Source organism: Gallinula chloropus (genome assembly GCF_964237585.1).
Source record: "Gallinula chloropus genome assembly, chromosome: Z".
In the NCBI taxonomy this organism is placed as follows: domain Eukaryota; kingdom Metazoa; phylum Chordata; class Aves; order Gruiformes; family Rallidae; genus Gallinula; species Gallinula chloropus.
The window spans coordinates 26,970,105-26,998,010 of NC_140089.1; the positions used below are offsets into that span (position 1 = coordinate 26,970,105).

Below are 27,906 nucleotides of genomic sequence, written 5' to 3' on the forward strand. Positions count from 1 at the left end.
GAAATCATTTAGTAATTGAATGGAGAAAGAAATGGAAATACGGTAGAGAAGAAAGTAAAGCTGAAACAGTTGATAATTGGACTTCAATTGAGCTAACAGAGAAGCAATTAACTTTTCAACACAGACAAGTAGTTTAAAATTTCCCATATGAAAGGAAACCGAGGCAGACAGAATATCAAATCATGAATCTTGACCATTTACTCCTACTCTAGACTGTTCTCTGCTATAAACAATCCTAGTCAGGCAAGAAATGTAATTGTAGCTCCAAAACCTTACCAGCATCCAAACTATCTGACCAAACATACTGAAATGTGGACGCTGACTTCAGATGTCAGTGCATTCAAATGAAATCTGGAAACAGCCACGTCATGGTTTACCCCCAGGCAGCAGCTGAGTACCACAGAGCTGCTCACTTGCTCCTCACTGCCCTTCCACAGTTCCCTCCCCTCCGTAGCGGGATTGGGAGAACTGGAAAAAACAGGTAAAACTTGTGGGCTAGGATAAGGACAGTTTACTGTGACAGCAAAGGGAGAGGGAAATAACAGCATCAATACTAGTAAAAAATATGCAAAGCACATGATAGAAAATGCAATTTGCTCACTGCCTGGAACACAATTTGCCCAGCCTGTCCCTGAGCAGCCCCTCCCTCTCCTGGCAAATATACCAAGCATGATATCATATGGTATCACATACCCCTTTGGCTAGCTTGGATCAATTATCCTGCCTGTGTTCCCTCCCAGCTGGAAACCAGGACAAGACAGAATTCTGAGCCTGCTAAATCAAGAGATGCAGATCAAAACAGTTTGATACCAAACCACCCGGATTATTCCTGGAAGGAAAAAGTCCCTCTCTCTCTCACATTGTATAAGGAAAGAATTTTTATTGACTACTTCTGTCACAGGTTCAGAAAACCAACTGGCAGAACTCGTCAGTGAATAATGTTTCTGGACTGAAAATCTAATTTGTGGAGTAAAAAGACTCTTCAGAGCATCTCTAGTCCCAAAACACAGGGAGAGAATATTATTAAATATCCCTCAACTGTAATCTAGCAACTGACAGCTGAGATGGTCAAAGAATCTACAGCATCCCAAAGACAAGCATGGAAGGAAAAAATGTTTCTGAACAATCCAAAGATTGACAATGACCTGTATGTTTGATGAGATGCTGCTTTTCTTGCAGATGAGAAACATAATGGCAGACAAGATCATTGACTATGCACATATGCAATTTTGCAACACATGACAAAAATAAGTGACAGATAAGGGCCAGTGCCTTTGCTTTAAAATTGCAAGCATTTTTCCCCAAGCGCAAACCTCTTGAACCTGTAGCTATGTAGTGTCTGTAAACAGAAAGAGAGGGAGAAAATTGAAAAAAAATCTTGCACATATATTGCCCTGAAGTTCTGAACTTGGAGAAGAAATTCAGATTTTACCTGGGAGTGATATTAATTAAATTCAAAAAATTAACATCAAGCAGTAAAGGATTTCAACTTAGTTGCAGGCTTTACATGAAAGACTGCCTGGCTGTTACCTCACCAAGCACATATCATCTCAGATGCACTTGCTTTCAGTTTCAACTGAAGATGCACACTGTAATGTTATACAAAAAGAACAATCAAAGTCTGACAAGTTCTGAAAGCCCTCCACATATGGACATATCATTCCCTTTCAGCTGAGGGCAATCTCTGGGACTAGATTTTTATGTGCTTGTAAAAATTTGTAGCGCTTTTGAGAAGGAGAAGGATGTTAGAAAATGGGGCTTATACCCATAATACCAGAAATAGCAATTAGTCACTGATGAAAATTGGATTAATTCTTCTCAGGTGAATAATTTCTTTTCAGTGTCCAAGACTGCAATGCTGATGTAATCATGTAAGAAAAAACCCCCACTAACCATCACTTCAAGCAGCTTTCAACCTGGCTAACGGCTGCAGAGGGAACTTCTTCTGGAAATCCAGTACAGAAATACCTTCTCTGAGCAGTGGGATTCAGAATACCTAATGCCTCAAAGCTGCACAAGAACCTTCAGCAGAACAGTTTTAAGGTGATCTCTGTAAAAAGCAGGTCCTCTACAATGACCTCAACTTTTAGGGAGGCCTGCACTAATTGCAACCAGAAATAACAGTCATGAATGCGAGTACTCGACAGACATCTTTCCTGGAATCTTATAAAGAATATAAGCAAAGAATATTCATGCCAGATTATTATTTGCTACACCAGAGCATCAGTCTCTCCTGAAATCCAGATGAGGCAAAAATCCTGAAAAATACAAGGGTTATATCTGCCCAAACTGTTCATGTATACATTTTTGTCAACACTGAAATATTCAACATTTGCGTTACAGCTTCGTACGTGGAAGTGTAGTATTATTTTTTGAAACATGTTTCAAGAACCATGATCTGGAATGCTTAGGGCTTTTTGATAGCTATTGAAGTGACCAGCAAAGGAGAACTCAGGTGAGCAGACAAAACCTGATATTACCTCTTTACCTCAGGGAACGGAAATTTTTCCATCAATTCACTTGGAGGCTGTTACGCTGGAAATACATTTCTGCCACACAAGGTGGAAAGGGTCCCTGGAGGCTGATTACAGATGAAATGAAAATTCTGAGGCACTGTAAAATATCCATGAGACTGTGAATTGGTTTGGAGTTACTCTAAAATTGCCACAGATTTGCTGTACTGCCTGTGGATTCTTAGCTGGCACTGAGACTGCAGGCAAGGAAACCTGGGACTGCTACAGGTAACCAAATCCAGGGAAATTTGGACCCACAGGTGGAGTTCTTACCAGTCTGCTAAAGCCAAATTCAGTAGTGTATAGGCCCTGGGGAATTCTCTCATCCTGAGTTAATAGATGGGAGCCTGCTGTGGTTCTGCTCCCCAAGAGCAGGCAGAAGAAAGGCAGAGCAGGTATTCCTCACAGGTGTGCAGACACATGGCCAGCCATACGAGTGAGCAGAGAGCAGCACCTTTACCAGCAGCCATGTAAACACAGAGCACTTGGGCAACAGGAGCAAAACTATGTGAATCCGGTTGTACCCTCCAGCTGATCAGGTCTGAAGTTCATTCATCAAAGAGTCTCGCTCTCTTGATTCAGGAGGACACTCAATGACCACAGATCTCTCAAAAATCTGTCTGATATCTTGACTTGGACCTTACAACTCTTAATCCTCCATCAGTTCAGATTTCACACCCTTCCAGGTACCTGTCAGCCTGAAACTTACTAGCAGTTTACACACACAGAGAGAAAACACAGGTCCTGCCAGCAACTGGCAGTCAGTTGCACTGGTCCCTCAGTCCCATCGTGTGTGTGTGTGTGTGTGTGTGTCTCTCTCTCCCCCCCTCTCTCCTCCACACCCCAATAGTTAACACAGAGCCCTCTTACTGTAATTGCTTCCAGATCTTACCTGAAGTTGGCTAATAGCTCACACAGATTCAGAAAAGGTTGTGCACTGGCACATAAACCAGACTCACTAAGAATATAAGGACAGGTTGTGGTGATCTAAGCACAGGCCTCGATCAGACCATTTTATGTCCCCTTTACCCTTATTTGTCCTACTTGTTCCACCTCAATTCTTCTCTTTGCCCACCTATGCTCTTCCACTGAATATCTGACAACAAGCCTCTTGTTTAAAAAAAAAAAAAAAAAGGAGAAAATTTTCTCATGACTACATATCCTGTAAATCCTGGAGCCCTTTAGGGCTGTAGGCACTTTATGCCTGTAGACTGCATAAAGTGATTTCTGCTGAGTCATGATTGTTTCACAACAGTGCACAATCTAACCATCTTCCACTCATACTGTCAGGGGCAGATAGTTAGGCTAGGTTTGGTTCCTTTGCTTCCTCCACCTACCACCATTCCTTTGGTGACTGCCAGGTCCTCGCTTTTAATTTAATTAGTCTGTAATCAGATGCCATAATAGCAATCATGTTCTACAAACAAATCATTTGGAGAACAGCTGCTCACTGGTCTAAAGAAGAGTGCAGATGGCAAAGAAAGTAACTAGTCACTATGATCATAAGCACACCACTGTAATTACCGAGGCTGAAAAATATGCAGCCATCAGTATAGCTGGATGAAAGGGATCACAAAAGCAGACAGACATCATGACATGCTTTTCTCAACAATGGAAGTATCTTATGCTTTACGTACAGCCTCTTCCAACAGTTTTACTTCTTCTCATTAATTCTTCTTACAGTGTATATACATTTCAATAAGGGTCAAGGAGAAAGGCGGAGGGAATAACTAACCCATGCTAGAGCTGTGGGAGGGACATAGTGATAAATCGACTATTGACTGGGAAGAACTTGCCCTGTTCCTGATGATGGCACAACACAGCGATCAGAAATTTTCCGGAGTTCTGCTTTGACGAGGAAGCAGGTCACTGAACTGATGATAAAGACAGAAACTACACAATGATATCTCCCAGTATGTATCCTCCAGAGGTTATCTGCGTCAGAAGTCTGCTTCTTATGTGAAGTTCTTGCTGCTGATGGAAAGTTGTTGTTCCATGTGCAAGGATATTATTCCTTCAGAGTTACCTCACTTGAGAATACAAGAAGCAGCCTGACTTGCAGGCCTTCTCCCTCTTTTAAGAAGGATTCTGCCTGACCATCAGAGCTTGCCACAGGAACACGTAGGCCTTCCTTGAAGTGGAGATACAGAAAAGTTTACACTGAAGACCTCAAACTGGACTAGCTCAGAAAAGAACTTAAAGAGGTCTGCCCTCCTGCTTTGATGAATTATGTGGGCAGAAGTGTAGCTTGAATACTATGGAATACTGTGCGGAATACTGCAGAAAATACTTTCTCGCTGAACAGTGCTAGCAGACAGGTACACCCAAATGAAGACAAAAGAGAACAACCAAAGGAATGCATTTCACTGTAGAGATATATGTATGCAGACATACACAAAAACCCAAACACCATGAGAGAGACATAGCTCTAAGTCCAGAAATCACAAGACAACAGTCCTCTGTACTGCTTAATTGACCATAAGCCAGCTACAAGTGGCTGCTGCCTTATTGTAGTGTGAGAACGTTCACTACCTACAACTTTGGATAGTATCACTATGAATGGAGCTTGGAGACAAATCTATTTAGAACCTTTCTGCAACTTATCTTTGTCACAGGGTCAAGAAAAAAACAGTATTTTAAAGAAACTAAGCTGTAAGGTGCCCTGGCATAAAAAATGAGAACAGTGCTGCCCTCAAAGCAGATGGTATTTGAACACAAGTAAGGGATAGAAACACTGCACTTGAGCACCAGACACCAACTTATAGCACAAGAAATACAGTAACATCTGTATAGTAGTAGCAGTAAGAATAATTTAAATGCAGTGTTTTAAGTAAAGCTGTAAAGAACTAATGAAATACCTTCATTATGTTCTGAGAGAAAGAGAGCAAAATGCCTTTATTCTGTGGTCACCATACAACCTCAAAACTTTAAAGTTCAAGACTTTGTAAATACTTGACAAGCTCACTATGGCATTCATAAATGAAAATGATACTAGAATCTTGGAGATTGTCACACAGGGTCTTGAAAATGCTTCTAAATGGTAGTAGTTAGCCAATGTTGAGTTTCTGCTTTCTTGAAACATCAAGTTAATTATGCTTCTTAAGGTATGGTTACAGATTGCATAGCAATGCACAGTTTAGTCTATAGCAACTACATGAAACGTAGGCATGCATTATAAATAGGCACATCAAAAAACCAGCAAATACAACTCACTAATCAGAAACGGCTGTATCATCAAGCATATATTTTCAGAGAAAGTGGATACTGACAGATATTTAATGAGAAAAAAGGGTGCTTGTATGAGGTGGAAGAAAAGGAGTTTGATTATCTGACTGCCACATATTTGTGATTTTATTAACTGCCTGTATCACTGTTTCTCTAACAACCTCCCCCAGACCACAGCAGCTATTTGAACCCTTGAATCCTGTCTCTCTCTCCTTGAGACTAGGCTATAAATCCAGTTATATAAATTGAGCAAGTCAAGGCGAGGTATGAAACAAGAATCTGAAGAAGTATGTGCTTGGCATGGCATCTTTTCTCCAGTTCTGTCATTGATGAAATAAAGATATTACTACTTCCTATAAATCCTATTTCATTCACATTCTTATACTAATATAACATGCTAAGGCCCAGAATGTAAGAAGCTCTCAATGCTTATTTTTAACAAAACTTATAATAACTGTAAAATAGAGAGTATGTATTTTAAAAAATAAACATTTACTCTGTTGACATGCAAGTACTGACAACTGTACTCAGTTTCCTTCTCAGCTAAATAATAATCCCTTCAATTTAAAAATTAAACGCATTCAGTTCTTGTTTAATAATCTGAGGAAAAAGAAGAATATTAGAAGATAATTCAAAAAGATACACAGAGCCAAGAAATGCAAGCAAGGATAAACTGAACATGGAAGCAGAATTAGTTACATCTGGTAGAAGGAGAAAAAGATGTCTATAGAAACTGTATGAAAACACAGTCACAACATCAACAGAGGTCTGAGGGACACAACTGTCAATAAATCTGGTGAGTATAATGTAAAGTTAAATGAGATTTGCCCAGCTCATACTACATATATAGATAGCTTAATGAGCAACACCATCATTCTGAGTATATCTTTTGTAGGATCCAGATTGGGGGGGGGGGGGGAAGAAATAAACATTTCAACAAAACAAATTAACCTCAAGTCTTTTGTACAAAGGAAATAACAGCATGAGTATTTACTACTGGGTAGACGAGATAGAATTTAAGGGCCACAAACAAGGTAGAATTAGGATTAGAGATTTAGGAGAATACAGGCTACCTGTGTATGCTAGCAGTTAGTAAGAATTCTACTACCCACTGGACAGGTGTGCTTTTACATGGCAAGGTTCTGATGGAGAAGGGGGGCTGCAGGGGCGGCTTCTGTAAGAAACAGCCAGAAGCTCTCTGCAGGCCCCACAGAGCAAACACCAGCCGGCTCATGGCTGGAGTCATTGCTGACCAAGGCCAAGCCCATCAGTGATGGTCACAGCGCCTCTGGGCATCACATTTAGGAGAAAAAACCCCACAGGCAGCCACTTTTTGTCTCCAGAGAAGGGAGCGAGAAGATGTGAGAAGACCATGGTGGAACTGGTGTCCCCCTGCAGCTCATGGAATATCATAGGGAGCAGACCCCACGCTAGGGAGGGTGGAGACATATGGAAATCACTGTGATCCATACTGGAGCAAGCTCCTGGCAGGACCTGCAGGCCATGGGGAGAAAGAGAGACACACACCCGTGCTGCAGCAGGTTTACTGGGGGGGAGAAAAGTGACTCCATGGAGGTCCAGGATGGAGCAGTCTGGGCCTAAGAGTCTGAGAGACATTCTATGATGTATGACTGCACCCCACAGAATTGACCCATGCTGGGGCAGCTGGCGAAGAGCTGAAGCCCCGTGGGAAAGGACTTGTGTCGGAGATGTTCACGGAGGACTGTCTCCCATGGGTGGGACCCCACGCTGGAGCAGGGGAAGGGTATGAGGAATGCCTCCCTCCTCTACCCCGAGAAGGAAAACTAATCATGAAAACCCCCATTCCCTGTTCTCTTCCCCCAACTCCATGCCACCCTGGGTGTAAAGAAGGGAGAGAAATCAGGACTAAAGTGTAGTTTGCTAGAGAAGGAAAGGGGGTGGGAAGGTGTTTTAAGACCTGGTTTTACTTCCCATTAATCTGGTTTCACTGTGTGTGTGTACTGTATTAAATTAGATGCTTTACGTTTTTTTTTCCTTTTCAGTCCATGTTGAGTCTGTTTTGCCCGACGCTAACTGTCGAATGATCTCTCCCTGTCCTTATCTCGACTCCTCAGCCTCTCAATAGATATTTTCTCTTCTGTCCAGCTGAAAAGGGGATTGATAGAGTGACTTTGGTGGGCATCTGGCCTCTTGCCAGGGTCAAAGAACCACAATAGGTCAATCTTATACTTCAAGACATTCATGGGGTTTGACTCTGCCATTAAAATATACTGTTGAGGGAGGGAAGGAAACAGGACACTGCAGAGATTTAAATTAAAAAACAGCCTCTTGGTTGATTATGTCATAACCAAAACCCTCCACAGTAGTTACACCAAGGTGATGGTCATTTATTTTAATTAATTTTAAAGAATGGCACATCCTACACTTCACACACTCTCCTTTTATGGGAAAGATTACCAAAAAGCATAAAAAATCCTGTTCTTCAGAACTGCTTTTGAGAAAAAGCAGAATGAAATATTTTGCAACACACTTTAGGAAAAGCTTGTGCTGGCAAAGATACTAACTGATCTCCTGTAGCTTCCATGATTCCTCGAGTCCGTAACAAAATAGGGCTTGACAACAAAATTAGGGTCAGCGTATGAGTCACACTACAGCCAATTACATATATAAGCTGCATATAATTTCTTCTTAATTTTTCTGACAGGTTTATTTTTAAACTATTGTAGCAACTACCTTCTGAGTAACCATGTACTGAAAGAATATGCTTGCACATTTAACAAAACAGAACGAAAAGGGACAACTACACCTCCTTACTTTAACTTATCTGAAAGTTACATGAATCAGGAAAAGGTTACCGATACTGAAAATCACAATGCTAGAAAACTCCTAATATAGCAAAGGGGAATTCCACATATAACACCAGAAAGGCTTCCTTAAAGCATCTTGCTCATCTCCTGGGGGTTGTGCACACTGTCCCTTGGGCCAACAGCACCTCTTTGGCTGTGCCCAGTGTCTGGAAGCATTGATTCCCCTTCTTTTCAAGTCCCTGCAAGAGTGTTGAAGAGCCAACTGCCCTTAGAAACTTCCACTACTGCAGCTATTTAAAACCATTTTAAGCTCAGCAGGAAGGAAGGTAGATGCTGTAAAACACCAGTACTCAAAACACCTGAAAGATTTTTGACTATAACAGGTAACTGCCCCTTCTCCAGTAACAGCACCTTACACAGAACCCTTTAAAAATGGAGGAAAGGAAACAGATTTAAATAAAAGGGAAATACATTGTTATGTTACCGACTTCATGCCTGACTGGTATCCCAAACATGAGGACAGATGTATGCAAAGACACACGTTAATGTTTCACTAACCAGACAATGCCAGAGTTGTTTAGGCTGCCTTTATTCTAATTGAGGTAGTGTCAAACTGTATTTCCAAAGAAGTGTTTTCGTTTGAAGCAGTTAGTGCTGCTCTGAAATTAAACTTAGGGCCAGCCTTCCTTAAATGGGCACTGTGCAAGCTTGGAGAGGACTGTCAGTGTGGGTGGACTAGTTTTCTTTTAGAAGGAAGTTACGAAGAAGCTCCCCTGAAGGAATGCAGCAGATGTGCTCTAACCCTTTATATCTCCATTATTGTCTGAATGGACAATGCTTTGCAGAGTTTTTTAAGTCTGTTCTGAAATAAAAATTGACCTGCTTTGAGCAAGGACTGGACTAAAAGACTTCGATAGATACCCCATAGTGTTATTTTATGATTCTACAGAAAATACCACAACTGCACACAGTGCCAGCACAAACACGGTGGCACTAACTGATTCGATCTACTCCTGTTGTTTCACATGATTTGCTGATGTAAATATAGATTTCTATGTCCAATAATCACCAACCTCACATTCTAATTTAACACAAAACAAATTACCTTGGGTACTAAGAAGTTTTCTGTGGCAGTATGTACTCTCTGCAGGTTTCTTGTGAAAGGGGATTAACCTGTGCGTGCGATGCCCACTGTTGTCAAAGCTACAATGCTGTGGAACTCAAGTTAACGTCTTCCAAGATAGCTTAGGTATATGCCCATCACACTCATAAAGGCAGTTAATATACTGCCTGTGTTATACAGGGTGAGGAACTAGAAAACCACAGTGGCATGTACAACCTGAAAAAGCAGTTTAATCCTTAAATTGTGGAAATTAGCTTTAAGCTCGACGCTATCATCCTTTCACAGTGGTTAATGATATCCATTAAAAACCAGAATTAATTCAAATTTATCGAATATTCATTAGCAGCTCAGTATACAGCTCCTCATCTTTAGCTATGTGATGATTTTAAAATACGCTCTGTGCTGCTATAATAATTCTACTGCCTCAGTATGAAGATGTACTTTTTATTTTGTCCTGAAAAATGATAGGAGAAACAGCAAAGAGAAAAAAATGCAACTGAAAGAAAACAGAAGTTATTCAAACAACTAATACAGAAAAAGGTGAACTGAGATGATCTGCGCAAGTGGAAAAAAACCCCAACCCCTTTCAACAAAATAGTCTCAACTTTACCAGATTTATAATGAAGTTAGAATGTTTATGTATCTGGCATCTAAATACTTCCACTTAAATCTTGTTTCCTAAGAAAATTAAATGTGTAAGATTTTTTCACCCATTTATCTGAACTAATTTTTCAACCTTTCACAGATTCAGTTAACTCTGCTAAGAAACAGAAGTCTGGCTAATTAGCAATTTTTAAAAGCTTCCTCAATAAAAAAAACCCAAACCAGAACAAAACAGAAAGAAAAAAGAAGAGACTTCTACACGGTATGCCAGTCATGTGTTGAAGTGTGAGTGAGAAAGCAGATACTGCAAGTATTTGTGTGAGTACTAGAGAAAGATGACGTCTTTATGACGAGAATATGCAAGGAAGCTGACAAAACTCCCTCAGAAGTTATGTTTCCTTAGTTCTACTACTCATGGAATAATTTCTTTACTGAGTTCAGTGCTGCTGCAAGAGAAATAAATATTTATATCTTAATTAGCCAGAAAAATCCAGACAGTGAATCCTACCACATCTGTTCCATGTCGTCTTTCCAGCAGAAGTCGGAAGATATTAGCTGTAATCTTGTTATCTTGGACACCTTGTCCAAGGCCACGGTTGTCATCCTGCATAAGTCGACGATCCATGATCACTTCCACCTGACCTGAAAGAGAAATAAAAAGATTATACCGGTAAGAAGAAGATGTAAAGCTTCTATTAAACATAAGAAAAACACCCCGAAACATAAATTATAAAGAATCAACATTTTCCCTCTTTCGTATGGAACAGCAATTAGCACATCAGTGTTGTTAGGACTGATTATGTAAACATTTAATACCTTTGGGCTGTGACTGTCCAGAAACACCCAAACATTTTTTCATACGCCTTTCAGCAGAAGGTCCCACAAGTTTCTAACATAAGAGTCTAAATAGAAGTTTAGTGTGAAAAGTTATCACTGTTTACTGTTGTATATACTTTGCACATCAAGCCTCAAAGAGAAACAGCATCCCAAGAAGCTGCAGCTCTAAGGAGACATCTTTTGTAATGGAATGGTTGTCATCTTACACTCCCCAGGACAGCACACCTCTCAAATATATTTTTTTCTTTTTTTTTTGTTTTTGTTTCAGAATGAGAAATAGGCAGGCAACATGAGTGTATCAAGTAGAAAAGGGTAGGTTTAGGCTGGATATTATGAAAAAGTTCTTAAATATGAGGATGGTAGGTCACTGGAACAAGCTGTCCAGAGAGGTAGTGGAGGCTGCATCCCTGGAGATATTCAAGATCAGGTTTGATGGGGCTCTGACCAACCTGATGGAGTAAAGACATCCCTGCTTACTGCATGGGGGTTGGACTAGATGTCCTCTAAAGGTCCTTTCTAACCTAATACATTCTATAATTCATTCTATGATTCAACTACTCACAACCACTCCTTGTAAGGGTATTTTCACTTGTTGGAGTAGGAAAGAACTTTGTACAAGGTCAAGACTGAGTATGAAGTTCTGAGTTTATACTGAACTGTAGCACTGGCATTCAAAATAGCTCTTCAAGCATGATGTTAAATCATAAATAGCCATATGGAAAATGAAGTTCATATCTTTTCAAGTTTGTATCTCCAGAGGGAAACCAGTTCAGGGCATGTAATTAAGGCTGTTACGGTTTTTGCACACTGAATCTTCAAACAAGTGTACTAGTTTCCTAAATAAAAATGGAATCCTGAAGTACTTGTTCCCTAAATGAAATGCACTATTTATGCTACTAGAAAAGGCTGCCTAGTAAGGTGGTCTTCTTTTATGCTTCTCTATTGTTCTACAAATACTTATCCAATTTTCCTAAATGCTTGTTTCCATTCCTTCAAGTAAAAACAGATTCTGTGTAGCTGGGAGAGAAACCAGGTGGCAATGAGCGAGAAACTGAAGTAAACTAATGAAAACATTTTGAATACAGTATAAGGCTCAGATTGCGCCTCAGATTGATGATCTTTGTAGACTGCTGTACTAACATGGGCTGACATAAGTGTAAGTCAAAAAAATATATAAAAAAGCTTTATTTGAATGCCTCCTCATTATGGTAGCAGTATACACTGTCCTGTTTCCATCCCTCCAGGCCATTCATCATAGCCTTCTCTGCTGTGAGGGACAAGACTGCATCCCTTTTGTAATTCTTAATATGAATTGATTTTTCTTGTCAAGATATTCATCAGCTCTTTCACAGTACTCCACTACATTTGTGAGGTATGATTTTGCTTCAGAACAATGTTGATTCTTACCCAGGGCCATTTTTCTATTTTATTTAACTAATTCTAGACTTCATAAAAGCCACTACTGTTTTCCTTAACAGGGATGTTAGGCAATACTGTGTGTATCTTAAGACTAGTGCTTTCTACCTTGAAGCAAACAAACAAATCACAAAACATGATCAGCATCACATGATCCATCTTAAGCCCTCTGCTACCAGAGGAGTACAAAAGAGAGCAAGGTACATTTTTGCTGTTTCATCCTTGAGTAACATCAGAGTTATTGGGTGAAAAATACTGAGCTCTAACAACTGTTGCTGGTTTTGTCTTTTATCATAGTCGCTCTGCTCTGCTTCTAGTTTGACCGAGATCTTCTATTGAAGATGACAGGACCTCATGTGGGAACAACCTCTGCCTCCTCCCATATGGGCATATTCTTAGACTCATTAAGAACTGGATAAATGTATTTCCTTTCTTCAAACCCTAGTAGGTGTGGTAATCTCTGAATGAACTACTTCAGACAATGATGAAGGATAGGCCTTTATAAAATCTGTCATCTTATACTTACCATTTTTCAAGCTTGCAACACCTAGAGACTGAGCTGAATGAAGTGTCAAACGAACACCAACATCTTGGATATAAGCCATTGTAGTCATAGGATAGATATTTGCTTGAAGAGGCAATTTGCTCATCGTCAGTCTGGGCTGGATCTGCAGTATGAACATGAACTTCAATAAAATACATTCTTTTTATGCATTTAAATTTCAAATACCTTTTCAGACGTTTATCCCATGTGCTTTAGAAGCACAACCGGCACCAAAGCATTCACTCAACTGTATTATTTAGCTTTTTGGAGATTTGTGGCTAAAATTACCACTCTGGAAATGATAACTTCAATGTACTTTTAGATCAAAGAATATTTAAAAAAACTCTGAAAGATCCATCAAGGGAACATACAAAAAAGAAATAATCAGTTATAGAATGAGAGAATTTTTTTTTCTCCTCTAGAGAGCAAGCAGTGAATAGATTCAAGGTAGCAGAAAAGGAATATAATTAGAATTTATTAAAGTGCTAGTGGAATTCTTGAATGGTACATGACAAATAAGTAGTAGTATTTAAATTATTTTCATGTTTAAATACTGGCTTTATCATCTCCAGTGAAATGCAGTATTACACACGAACTGGAAAAACTGCAGTCTCTTACTCAGCAAGTATGGTTTTCAATGCATTTGCAAAACTATTTTTAGCAAGGGAGGAAGGTATGGAAAATAAATCTTTCTTATTTCTGCCACAGCATCAAACAGTTGGTCTCTATGTCTGAGTATCTGGACCTTATGCACACCTCGCATTGTGCTACCCAAAGGGCTCTAATTAAATAGAGGGGAAAGAAGGCATACACATATATAAGCAATTACATGGGGGCTTCTCTCAACATGCTGTATTACAATTCTTATGTTAAAAAGGATATAAAGGAATATTGAAAGAAAACAGTTACTAATTCATCTGACCTAAATGAAGTTTTGTAGTGTATATATTTTTTACAATTTTTCTCCTTTAAAATGACACGGGGAGTTTAACATTAGTGTGTTATCAGCATGACTCAAGAACTATTAAGACTGTCAAAAACTGAGGTTTTAGGCTTTTATAATTAATAGGCAACAGTTACCTGATATCCATTAAGGTCACTGTAGAATCTATTTTGGCTGTTTATGTCAGATGAAATTCTCATTGCAAGCTCACGATTATATTCTCCTCTAATATCCACAATATTGGAAACTTCAAGAGACTGTCCTTCCAAACCTACATGAAAAAGACACATTGAAAATCCTGCAACTTTTAAAAGCAATTGCCACGTACGTAAGAATGATTGTGCTCACAGAAAACAGTGATCTAGCTTTCTCTTCTCGTTTTACTTTCCTGCTGTTATCTAACCAGATATTTGAAGCCAGTTCAGGTACGTACCACATGATACAGCGGTACTTCTTAGGTCAGTACTCACTGAACAGTCTATAGCCTTCACTGAATTAGAACAGAAGCAATTCATAATAAAAACTGATGTGGATTCTGGTAAATCATTAGGAAACAGCACATGACTGTTAAGTGATGTCTTCAGGAGCAGCTAACACATGGGAGCAAGACCTAACCATTCACTTCTCACCTTGACTCTTATGCAGCTGTTGACATTCACAGACAAGCATGAGGTCACCAGCTTCTCTAAAGCAATTGTGCCATTAAGCCAGAAAGCAGTCAGCAGTTTTAACAAAAGCAGGGAGGCTCATCCTTAAGGACAGGGAATTAAGAAATCCCACACCGATATGACCACAGTCAGGACACAAATTGTAGTTGACAGAGAAAAGATGCCTACTTATTTAAAGGAAGATTTAATATCTGAACGTACAGACAGATGTTTAGTGAGATTTATTTTCTACCATGCCTCAAGCTGAAAATTAAACACCTTTAATAATAATTTGACTTTTTCAAATAGTTCAGCATGACCACTTCTACCTTTTCTGTAGTCTAATGGGACTACCAATTGTGAAAAGAATTCCACCAAGCAGAAAAGAGGTATGAAATACCTCTTCGTAGTGAGATGAGATTACATGATGTTTGTCTGATGGATTGTAAACAGAAGACGGTAGAAAGTGAGGAACTGATTAACCAACTTAGACCTTTGAAACCTGAAGACACTATTTTAAAATCCTAGATACTGAATACGTTTTTTTTTTTTTGAACAGTTCACTGTATGTCAGCTCACAAGACCCAGAGGCATGGCCATCAGTTTGGGCTCCTGCGCTGTAGAATCTTTTGCAAAAGGAGAGAACAACTTCAAATAAAATTCCTACACAGACAGAGGTTAGCACAACCTCTTTTTCCTTATACACACAGTTTTCAATATTTTTTAGCAATTCTGTTTGGGGGCATGTTGAAATACTTTCCTTGTCTTTCTCAAACACTCTGAGCCTTTACACAATGGAATACTCAAAGTGTCCACCTGCTTCAATTTTTATGCTGTTCTTTAGTATGTAAAATGCAGTTCAGGGTTGTGATTTTACCACCTGAATGAGGAGGATGAGGGTCTGCATTTGTTTCTAGATCTTTTTTAAAATCTGAATGCTACTTGCAGCAGTACCAGCAATTATTAAAGTGTCAATATTTCCCAACAACTACTATAATACAGTGCTAAATGAAAAATATTCAGTTCAATAATTACTTTTATTTTTCCAGACCTAGTCTGCAAAAAGTGGGTCTGCATGCTCCACTTTTGATACTCTTAGTCATGGATTTTTCAACTATTTTAAGTAGGAACATTAAAGTACAAGTACCTTGAACAAGTATACAATATTTAATTTACAATTTAAAATGACCAGGCCGTGAATTACCCTCAGCTCTTTCCTACTGCATAATTTGTGTTGATACAAAAATACAATTATGAAGATGATGAAACTTACACAGCATCTGGTAAAGAAGCTTATCAGAATCATACTAATATCAAAACCAGATGCCAAGGAAACTAGAGAAAGTTAAAAATCACTCATCAATTGCTGAACAGACTTGTCAAGCTGGAGTATTTTTTTGCTTAAAATCAATGGAATTCTGAGCCCAGAAGTGGAAAAAGCAGTGGTTCATCAAAATTGCTGAAGAAACTGCAGGACTCAGAAGTACTGCCCCACAACTGGATTAACCACACAATCAGGCTTTCCATGCCCTGGCAAGACAGTAGGTTACAAAAGGAGCATCAGCTCTTTATTTAAAAATAAAATGTGTGTGTGTGTGTATTTCTCTCCACATGCTTTGTTACTGTACATATTTAGCAAGACTTCAAGATACCTTCTTCTAATTGAAGTAAAGCGACATAAGAAACTTCTCTTACAAAGCCCAGGAAACAGACCTCAGCAAAAAAAGGTATGAAGTCATTAATTTTTAAACTTTAAAAAAGGCCAACATAAAAGAGAGAAAATATATTTTAAACTACGTATAATTTTTCCTTTGAAAAGCTGTGAATAGAGGACTCCACTATAATGACTGGACAGATAATGGTGTAAGTATCAAAACAGTGTGATGAATTGTCAAAAAACCCAACCCAACCCAAAAAACCCCCTGTGTAATGCACTCAAGATGAAAGACAAATTCATGTCATAGAATTGGTAATCAAGGGATTTTTCACTGACAATTCATTTTCTGTGAACTGTGAAATGGAAGTATAATACTTCTAGAGGACATTTATTAATTAATTACAGGAAGTATGAGAAAGAAATCCATTAAAAAAAAAAACCTCAACAGTAAAACCCCGCCCAAGACCCCAACAACTTCAGCCTAAACAAGAAGAGAGACCTTTCAGGCCTTTTTACCTCCCCTTCACAACACCACTCTCCTCATGTAAGTTCCCTCCTTGCTAAGAAGTTTAATATACTCAAACCCACATAGCAAAGTAACTTTCCACATTTTTGGCGACCTAGTAGTACATCTTGACTACAAGGTACCTTTTTGATCTAAATTCATTTCACATATTGGTCATATAAAACCAAACTGATATGAGCTTGAATAGAAACACGTTTCCTCAGGATCGAGAATAACAAATTACTATACATCTTCATTTGTATTCATAAGGAAGTGATCTAGAATTTTATCTAAAATTGCTGTATCAGACAGGCTGGCACATCAACTCTGATCAGTATATAGAATATGGGTAAACTCTAGCAACTTCAAATTTCAAAGTCTACACTTATGTCATACAAATTAAGGCACCCAAATGAATTTTCATTCTAAAGAGAAATATATTGCAAGTAAAAAAAAAAATCAAACAGATCTGCTGTGTGTAACTGTAAAGTAGGCCTTGCTGACAATATATTTTTGAAGCCTAAACAGTGTAAGGGAAGAGTACAGGAGTATTACAAAGGTCTTATAGCTACATTGTTTTTGAAGGTGTTGAGAAAAGCAAGTAAAGATGTTAAGATTTAAAAACCCATACAGACAACTTTGACACCTACAGTAAAAGTAAGGCTAATGCAGTGTTGAAAATACTAGTCAATGTATCTGAATTCCAGAAAAATTCCAGTAAATGCAAACAGATAAACAAGTGAAAATGCATGTTTCCAACTTCAATTACGAAAGATACACTTAATCATTTTAGGTCCTGTTTGTACAGGAAAGTAAGTTTATACAGTTGTACCACAATTTCCTTCCTCTTTTACATTTTTCACTGTTTGGAAGGGTACAGAGTTTCCAAAGTTGCTGTTTTCTAAGAAAATTCAGAATTGGCTAGTAACTGAACAGTAGATTAACAAAACCAGAGAGCCATACTGAAGGAAAGAAAGCAAAACTAAAAGGAAGTTATGCCTAGAGTCAATAAGCTAGTTCATTGCTGGTGCCTCTCAACACATGTTCTATGACTGATTCTAAGGCACAGCAAATTCTGTCATGAGCTCTTCCACACAGATAAAGGACAAAGAGGAAGCCACAGGTTAACTGAAGTGGTCCTACAGCTGTGGAGTAAACCGGACATCACTATTAATGACACTAACAAATAGCTTCCCTTTTTTTTTGACATTAGAGAAGATATTGTTATACCTCAGTGAACAAGATTGAAGCTATGAAAGAGACTATGTTTTTACATGATTTCCAAGATATATGTGTATATATATCCCCTCGCCTTTTAACAATTAACAGCTACCTAAGCTACCTACAGCATTCAGATGACCACAGGAAGTTTGAGACTCCCTTGTAAGTAATTCATACCATAAAATTTCCTAATGTGGTGAGGTACATCCAACAAATCTGTTGAGTTTAAGCACATCAGCTTAATAACTAGCATGATGCTCAGAAAGGGATCGTGGTGCACTGAACCCAGCAAAGACTTCAGTTTAATGAATTCTGCACTAGTTCAAAAGTGCATCGAAGTATTAAATAGACAGGAAGGATCCAAGACTGTAGTGATGAGAAATAATTGCTAAGGGAGACAGAATTTCACATCTCTTACCCTGGACTTTATACAGTCGCATGGTATGTGTCACATGGTGGAAAAAACATACAACTTCTGAGAAAATTCTTCCATGAGCAACTCTTATGGTCGGTGGATCTGTAAAAATATAAGGCTACAAAAAACAAAATAGGAAGTTAGAATAATTATCTTGGAAGTTTTGCATAAAATCAATGTGAATAAATCGAGATATTTTATGAATACCAAAGTATATTTAACTTTTTAAAAATTGTTCCATATCTAGATTATCTAGGTCTAATCTAAAGCCTGCAAATTAAAAAATTATTCCTTATCTGAAATTCAGGAACTTCTCTTCGGAGCCTCACTTTCCCTTTGACTAAATTTAGGACAACCCAATATATCTCATTATGTATCACACAACTATTTTATGAGGATTAATGGATACAAGGCCTACAGACAAAATAGTTATGTATTAGTATTGCAAACATCTGGAATAACCTTTTTTGCTAGCAAAATTATACTTGCTAACCAGTAATCAAATACTGCGGTTTCATCATCTGTGGCAGATGGTTTAACTGTCTGTTTGGTTTGCTCGGTTTCCTTTTTCAGTGGCACACACAGTGTGAGGAAAGCTGCCACAACACTGTTTGTGGATCAGTTTACATAACCTTCTGAAGGTGAGAGAGGAAGCTTTTCCTTCATCAAAAGCAGCTACAGTTGTCAAGGGAGCCTCCTGGAATGCAGAGTAGAGCTGGGAACCATTAAGAAACCTCAAGAGGGACACTGTCTTCTTACTAACGACTCTCAAAGACTAGCAGAAATTTCACCTATCCATAGTCAAACTAAGGAGATGAAGAAAATTACTATTCCATATAGTGACAGTATTTTGAGTCTCAACTAAGCAAACAATAACTTTTTAAACATGTTATCCCAAACAGAACTGTATATAACATATAAAATTACATGGATGTCTCCAAAGTAAAAAATGGGTTAGATATTAAGCATGTACAAAGCAAAACAATTAAAATACAGCACATGCAACTACTACTATAGGGCAAAAGCACTAAATAAACACCTTATTCAAAAAGAAAACAACAAAATACTTGAAAAACGTGTTATTCAGAGTGATCTAAGCAGAAAGAGAGGAAATAAAAGATTACATACATCCAGACAAAATGTGTCAGAGAAGAACAAGTACAGGTACATATCATCCAATATTCTTCAAGCATATAGCTATATGTATATTCACAAATAAGATTTTAATAAGTATAAGAGAAGAAAAGGAACGGGACTTTCAAAGACTAAAAGCCTGCTTTTCTACTCACATATTTATTCTTAAAGCTTTAGACAGAATGCTCTTTAATAAAGGATTTGACAGAGCTCTAAGAGGCAGCTCTGCAGCTATCAACTACAGGTATACTTTGTACAGAAGTTTGGTAGTGGAATCACAGTTCCTTACACTTCAGTAAGTTGAGCTATTTTAGGGAGAGAGGGATTTTTCTGCTGATCATCTCACAGCAATGTTTTATCCAGCTAATCAGGACAAAGACCCAAATGAGAAAAGAATCTTTTGGACTTCGTAACAGTTGACATGAAAAAATTATGAGATACTTCCAAGGGGTCTCATGTTCTCAGTAAGACAGACAAGTGTTGCTGCCTATTATGCAAAATCCATTTGCTAGCAGAGAAATACAGGAGGAATATAGTAGTAGGAGGGCAGGAAATCCAGGTGAATTAGTACACTGGGATAAAGAAAATTTGAAGACACGATCTTAGGTTAGAAATGCAACGGGTTTTTGGGTTCTCTTACTTCCATGAAAAAATTACAAGATCAGTACATGTAGACTGAATCTTCCCCTTTCTTCTGGCAGAAGAGATTGCTATCTATCTGCTTATCTATCACACACAGATATAGAAGACAAACTCATTTAACTTGTGACTACAGTCTCCTAGAAGTACATGTTTAGATTAAAATCCCACAGAGGAACTGCATTATTGACAGGAAGTTGGAATAATAAAATCCTTCAAAATCCTACCTGCAGGATAGGGAAACATGAAGATCTTCAGCTTAGCAATGAAGGACTGAAACAGCAGCTAAAGAACTCTCAGAAAATGAGCTCAGCCTGGGGTCTTGAGACCAAGCAAATACTCTTGTCAATTATTACCTAGGAGAATACTACTTGCACAAAGAGCAGCCCTCCAAATACACTGTTACCAAAGTAACACCAATTTTTTGGGCTTATGTCAGTTGTTTGTAAAAAAGGTTTCTCACTAGGGCTCTCATTGGATTTATTCAGGGCGAAACCAGAAAAAAGAAGAGATGACAGATGAGTGGCAAAGGAATGCAAAAGGCTGAGCACTTAAAAATACTTGGAGGAACTCTGTTCCATCACGCTTGATCAAACATGATAGTGACATTGACAATTGCTACCAAAATACATTGTGCCAGTCCAACCAGAAAGCTGAAATAAGATGTGTTTAACAGCTCTCAGATTCTGTGATACTGCCACAGACACTAAATTCACACACCAGTCTCCAGACTACTCATGTAGCCAGATCAGTCTCCCAACTGAAAATAGAGGCAACCATTCTGAACTTTAAGGAAAGATGAGTAATAGGAAAGAAAACAGTGTCATTTAGCAGGTATTGTCTGAAACTAGTTGTCCTGGGTTTGGTTAGGATAGGGTTAACTTTCACTAGAAGCTGGGATGAGACACAGCCAGGACAGGTGAGCTGAACTAACCAAAGGGGGTATTCCCTACCATATGATGTCATGCAGGTAAAAGGGGGCTAGTTAAGGAAGGGGGGCACAGCTCCAGGATGTGCAGCTTGTGCCAGGTCCAGCTTCAGGATGGCTCCAAGCTGTACAGTCGGACTTCTACGATTTGGTGAGAAACTGCATTGTTCATCACCAGTGCTGTATTTTCCAAGTGCTGTTCCAGCAAACTCTCTTTACCGAATCCATGAGTTTCACCTTTGTCTCCCCATTCTCCTTCCCAAGCCACTGGGGGAGCTGGGGGGGTGAGTGAGCAGTTACCTGGAGCTCAGCTGCAGCTCAACTATGAGACTAATGAATTTTTTTAAATAATAATTTGTGATTCCACTTGTACATGTGTTGAGAACAATGTATTAAAACCAGTTTATAAGCCTCTAAGACACAGGGCAAGGAAAAGATACAAATGAAGGAGTTACAAAGTCACATGCCATCCTGTGGTTTTGGGGGTTAAGCAAGTTTTCTGATACCTAGAGTACTCATATCATGTATACTTGAGTTGTCATGGATGCCTATTGTTTCCTGTCTGTTGGGCAAATAGAAAAAAATGAGAGAGTAGGGAAGGCTTCAAATTCATATTTAGTGCCTAGAAAAGCCTTACCCTGGGCAGTGATTTCTTGATAGTAATCTGGAGACACACTGATTTTAGAAACTATAAAGAGGTAAGTGACCATGTTTGTCACATTGACAATCTGTCAGTGAATCAGGCTTTTAAGCAGGAAAGCTGCTTTATGCTTTGAATATACAATTATTCTAGTATCATTCTAAAGATCCTTGGTGAGATACAGAGAGACCTGTGAAATGATCAGGGTCCTGGGTCTGAAATATAAAAATACTTTTGATGTGAAAGACTAAGATGTAGAAACAGACCTCTTACTGCTCAGACACAAACCACTTTCTAAGTGGAAGGAACGAACAATGAGAGAGCCATTTGCAAAACTGATTAGACAAAGTCCTAGTCTGAATCACTATTTACTCTGCTTTGAGTGGGAGCTTGCACCAAATGACCTTCCAGTGTGAAAGATTCTATGACTACTCAGATCTTAAATTAAGAATAAAAATACTTGAGTCTCCTATCCAGTAGCAGTCTCAGTACTCCACTTCCTAAGCATTTAAAATGAATAGCTGCTGTAAAACCTGTTCCCCTCAACTCCACTGGAACAAGTTCTACTGTACCAAAGTCAGCAGCCTGCTGTGGAAGGTTGTGTTGAGCCTGGAAAGCAGTGTTTTCAAAATGGGATAACAGAACTATGAGTCAAACTTGGAGTTCATTTACCCAGTGTGCAATATGTCAATATACATAGAGAGCAGAGGTATTTTATTGCATATTTGCGCAGATATGGGTGTCTGTCCCAAGGCAGCACAGCCCAAAGCTTCAAATCAGTGGTATTTATGCATAAAACATTAACATCTTTATCTTTATAATAAAAACATTACATTTCTACTAAATAGTTGGTTTAGATTTCTTTGCCTAGCATGCAAACCAGAACACATGCTTGGTTCTTGCCTCTGCCTTAATCTTTTGAGTAGGTGGTATAACTGGGGTAAGCAATCCATGAGTCGGTGGTTCCAACTGCCCCTTCCAGAATTACCCTTGCTCTAGTCTCCCATTTCTTTTGGAAAGTCTAAATATCTCTTCATGGTTTGCTGACTGAATGACTAACATATCAGCTACACTTCAGCTTTTAACAATCAAAACCTACTTATCAAAGGTACTTTATTTAAGTATTTTTTGTCTGGCCTTAGGCCAGCAGCGGTAGGGCTACACAATAGACTTCTGCAGCAGCATCAACAACTTGATTCAGATCACATTTTACACTTAATTTTACTGTAAGAAAAGGATCCAGAAACCATTTTTCAGTAATGACATTCATGACAAATACGACAAAACTTCCCCTTGAGGCAAGTGGGGGGAAAAAAGTGCGCAAACAATTTTAAAGAAGCAAAATACAAAGTAGCTCCCTAGAATATCTTAAAATACTTGGAATCAAATTAGGTGCCAAAGGATGAAGACAACTAGAGACAGCTTCTCTTAAAAGGTTTATTGGCCTGCATGGAAGCTAGAATGGCATATTTTAGCCTGAAGGCACGAAAAATGGGCAGTAAGCCTCTGCCCTTGTAGTCAAGTGAAGCACTACTAACCATCTTAGTGTAGCCTAGACATTTCTGGCAGTGCAGCACACTGTTGGTGTGGAAGGCAAGTAAACCATATCCAGAGAAACGTCTTCCAGCACACACTGAATTGTTCTTCATATGCCTGAGATTTTACAAAGAACTCAAGACAAAGCCTTCAAGAAAAGTTCCTTCTAAAAGCAGATTACCCTTCACTTCACAGCGTGTGAGATTAGACTAGGCATTGGCGGGTGGGAGGAAGGAGGAAAGGAAATACTATGAACTCTTGAGACTAGTTTAAAGAACTACCTGGCAGAAGAGAGACTGATGTAATTTCAATATGTTTTGTCCCCAAACACACTCCCATCAATATGGCAGGGGGGAGGGGGGTTAAATGACAGATAAGATGCTTGAAGAAAAAACAGCACTAAGGAAAGAACAGACACTTCAAAGGCACTGGCTCTTGGGTATTGTGAGAACCCTCCAGGTAATGGTGCCTGTTTACTTGTCTTTCCATTATCAGGCATGCAAAAGCAGGGGAAGCATTAAGAGTAATATGCTTAAATGGGGATCCTTTATTTTTGAGAGGAAAGATCTGAAGATGGATATAGTGGAATACTCTAAATGGATAGTCTCCTTCCAGGCATTAGAACATCCTAATCTGGCTTTAGAAGAATATGGAAAAATACCATTAAGTTTTACATAGTTATGAAGGTCAAGCATGTAGATAATTTAGATATGTGTTATTTTCTGAGAAGCAAAGGCAACAGACAATCCTGATGCACTAAAAAAGGACCTGTCATGGAAAAAGTTTCTTGAAGCTAGTAGCAGCAGCTGCAGATACACAAGTAGGAGATCATCGCCAGTAAAGGAAGTCCAACCATTGAGACAAAGTGTGAAGAGGAAAAAAAAAATAGAAAAAAAGGAGAAAAGCTCTAATACTTGACATGCAGCATGATAAAAAAAAAAAAATCTCATTTCTTAGATATATTCTTAGTACATAAGTACTAAGTAGTTAGTACATATATGTGTGTACAGACACAGCTGACTAAGGAAGAATCACAATTTCCCACACTGGGTCTTTCAAAAAAGTCCACTTAGATTCTGAAAACTGATTTGTAAAACAAAATGAACCACTCACACTGATCCTACCAACACTTAGCATCTGACTCTTTGGAAAAAACTGCTTTGTTCTATTCCCTATTGATACTGAACAGGGCTAGTATGTGGGTCATCACATATTGACTTGTCTTGAAGAAAATAAAGTCATTTATGTGTTTCAAAGTTTACTGGATACTGATTCCCCGCCCTCCCCCTCCCCCCCTCCCCGATCTAACAGATTTATAAAATTGGCCATCCTTCAGAAAATAACACGAGATACAAACATGTTTTTTCTTTACAGGCAGTAAGTTGTGAGATCAAAGAAAGTCTCTTCCAAACCTTGGTAACATCGTTGATGTTTTAAAAAAATTAAGACACTGCCTGTCTTTTCCCTTGCTTTTTATTCTATTCTGCAGAAGACAGAAAGACATGGTAGGAGCACTCCTTATCTGTAGAGCTGCAGCATGCAGCTTCTGCTGTGTGTCATTGTTCTGGACTTCACACTGGCGTCCTGACATGAGTCTGCCACTGAACTACTTTCAGACTTCAGAGATATTAGGGACAGAATCATCTGTGGTTAAGATCCTATCCCAGAAGCCTAGAGTATGTTCTTGCTGTGGGCTGGCCAGCTGCACCATGGTAATGTGTGCCATGGTGTTGCAGACCTTTAAGTCTAGCTATTCTTTCCAGAGCAGTGACAAAGACTTATCAGTGTTCAGTGTGCCTTCTATTTAATATTGTGTGTTTCACCATCATTAACTGAGGTCTCTGTTGTTGCAGAGAGTACCAGTTAGCGCTGGTACTACAGCCTTACCACTTCTTAGTATGGATGCACTCATTACAGTTCTCCGGGCTGGATTTAGGTCAGCCATAACGCTGATCAATACAAGGAACCTCTTGGAAGATTCAGATCCATGTGTATTCTAATACGCAGATCATCAACTGCAGAAAATACCACATCCACAGCCCACTGATGACCAGAGCTGCACTGTAAGTCTCACATGTCCTAATTGATACGGCTTTAAGTTATGGTTTGCAATCCTCACTTTCAGAAATTAAACTGGCAGAAGAAGCCAAGAACAAAAGTTCTATAGCAAAACCAACAAGATGAAGAAAAAGAATTTCTGAGTATAGCAAAACAGAAAAGAAAGGATCCAGATAACTTATTAGGTGACAACCAGTTAACAAAGGCAAAGAAAACATATAACTGTACTTATACCAGAGAAAAATGACTCAACATCAAATGCAATTATTGGCTGCAAATTTTGCAGAAATACATAGGGTGAGTGGGATAGGTAAAAACCCCAAAACCCAAACCTAGCCACCCAAACCTAGCCAAAAATAAGCAAGCTGCCTGTAATCTATCCCATAACCACTCCACAAAAGGACTTGAAAATGTCAGTCAATCCACCTCACGCTGAAAACCCCGAACATATGGCATTTCTTTTAAGACAGAAATCATTCTTCAAACTGGTTTAGAAAATACTATAGAATTACATTGTTATTCCCAGTGGGACAATCTAATTAATGTTATTAAAGAACAAGCCAAATGAGCCTTATGGTATATTAATGAACAAGCATTTTAAAAGCATCATGATTTCATTTTTGCTGTATAAAAAGTTACAAAAGCCAAACACACCGCTCTAACGTTAATTAAGAATGTATTTTAATTTCATTTTTCGTAGAAGTTCAGAGGGGCCTTATTTTCTGTCTGTGCCTGCAGGCATGAGACAGACGTTTTATGTTCAAACCATAGCATTCTGCTATATAGATTTGTCCATATTGTTTTTATAAAGCAAATAATTCAAAAGCTTAGTTAAAATTATGTAACTTAGGTAGAGTGGTTATTTGTTTTGCAAGCAAAAGACAAAGTAGTATGTAAAATAAAATTAGCTTAATTGCAATAACACTGCCGATGAAAGGTAAAAAACCGTAACTGATATTGTTCAGGTATTCACAGATCAAAACCACTGGCATTTAAATATACATGAACCCTTTTGGACATAGGTGACGCAAACAATTATGGGACTAAATTTACCAAATGGTCTAAAACTGCCAACTCAGAGACCTCAAGCTGTGTGCTTCTAGGACAGACTGCTAAAGGGAAGGGAAACTGTTCTGTCCACTTATAGGCTGAATCACATGGCTAACAAAAAAACAACCCCAAACCCCACCAGTATTAGCCTTGTTTGTGTGCTAGAGTGGCAAACAGAACTCCCAGTTTGCCTTACGCATGCAACTTCAGTTTCCCTAGGACAAACTGGGCTGAAGAAACATGCTGCAAAGTAGCCAGGTTCTTAAAACGGTTTGTTATTTTATTACTTGTGTTCTGAAGTATCATCTTTCGAGTTCCAAGAGTGGTGCAGTAGATTCTTATGGTATTTAAGACAGTGTAAGAACACTGCCATTTCTGAATTTCCAATTTGAAAACTAACAACAGTATGCTGTTGCCCTCTAATAATTACCCAGCTAAAAATACTGATAACCTTAGACAACTAAATCAGAACAGCTGCTTGTCTTTACATTCATCAATTGTGACTCAGTATCTTAATTACTGTATTAAACTGCACATGTTAATAACAGCTAAAAAAGTACCACACTCTGAGCCAGAAATAAATAAATAATATATAAATCTTTTACAATAAAGAACTCCTTAAAATCATAAAGTGAAGAAATGCCGAAATGAATGGGTATGTCCTATACATTTTCACCATAGGACATTAAAGTCCACTTATTTTATTCATAGTGAATGTCATGATTTCTTGCAAGGGTATCATTTAAGTTTTTTTGGGTGAATCACAAGCATTCTGTGTATTTTTACACTTTCAAACTAATGCTGTTTTTAACCAAATCTAGGTTTATGAAATCCTACCACTCATTTCAATAACCGGTATCGTTATTTCTTAACGCACAGCTGTATTTCAGTGTTGGGGAAAAAAAATACCTCCTCCAATATGTACTTGCAGAATGCTTCACGTTACTTTAAGATTAGAATCTCTCTGCAGACTGAAGATTTACCTTGGCATCTCCATCTGGCAAGAAGAGATAAGCTCCACTTTTATCCCGGTTACTTGTTGTTCCGTACCAAGCAAATTCTACCTTCATTTGATGATTTTTACCATCTTCTTTGGTATTTATTTTCTAAAGATAGAGAATCATATTTGAAATAGTTAAAGTTAGGATTACATAAATAAGAACTGACATTCTTAAAAAAAAACCCCAACCATAGCCTATCAAAATACAATGGCACACACCTCCAGTAACCCAGACATTCCAGAAAACCACAGTTTCATGTAAGAATTTTCTAAAATTATATTATCCACGGAATTCTGCATCTCTTTTATCTTGAAAAGTCTGTCTGTCTTCTCTTGCCCACTGTTCCTCGTGTATATACTATAGTCTGTTAAAACTGCTTCTGAACTCTGAACCTCCAAAAGTTGGTAAACTCCAAGCCCCAGAGGTGGTAGATGTGCCACGAAAGAGATCTGTTGGGAGAAAGGAAGAAGCCATTATTGAAA

At 38.5% G+C, this 27,906-nt stretch overlaps 1 protein-coding gene across 1 annotated transcript in view; it reads right to left on the reverse strand.

The window, feature by feature from the left end:
* The window catches only part of MAN2A1 (mannosidase alpha class 2A member 1), a gene marked incomplete at its 5' end in the record, with an annotated part of 117,583 nt that overhangs the window by 11,705 nt on the left and 77,972 nt on the right, over positions 1-27,906 (reverse strand). The window contains 6 exons of the mRNA XM_084278950.1: positions 10,762-10,895; positions 13,033-13,174; positions 14,131-14,264; positions 18,442-18,556; positions 27,407-27,529; positions 27,643-27,873. Of these exons, the coding sequence (XP_084135076.1) occupies positions 10,762-10,895; positions 13,033-13,174; positions 14,131-14,264; positions 18,442-18,556; positions 27,407-27,529; positions 27,643-27,873 (879 nt within the window). The remainder of the gene's footprint in view (positions 1-10,761; positions 10,896-13,032; positions 13,175-14,130; positions 14,265-18,441; positions 18,557-27,406; positions 27,530-27,642; positions 27,874-27,906) is intronic.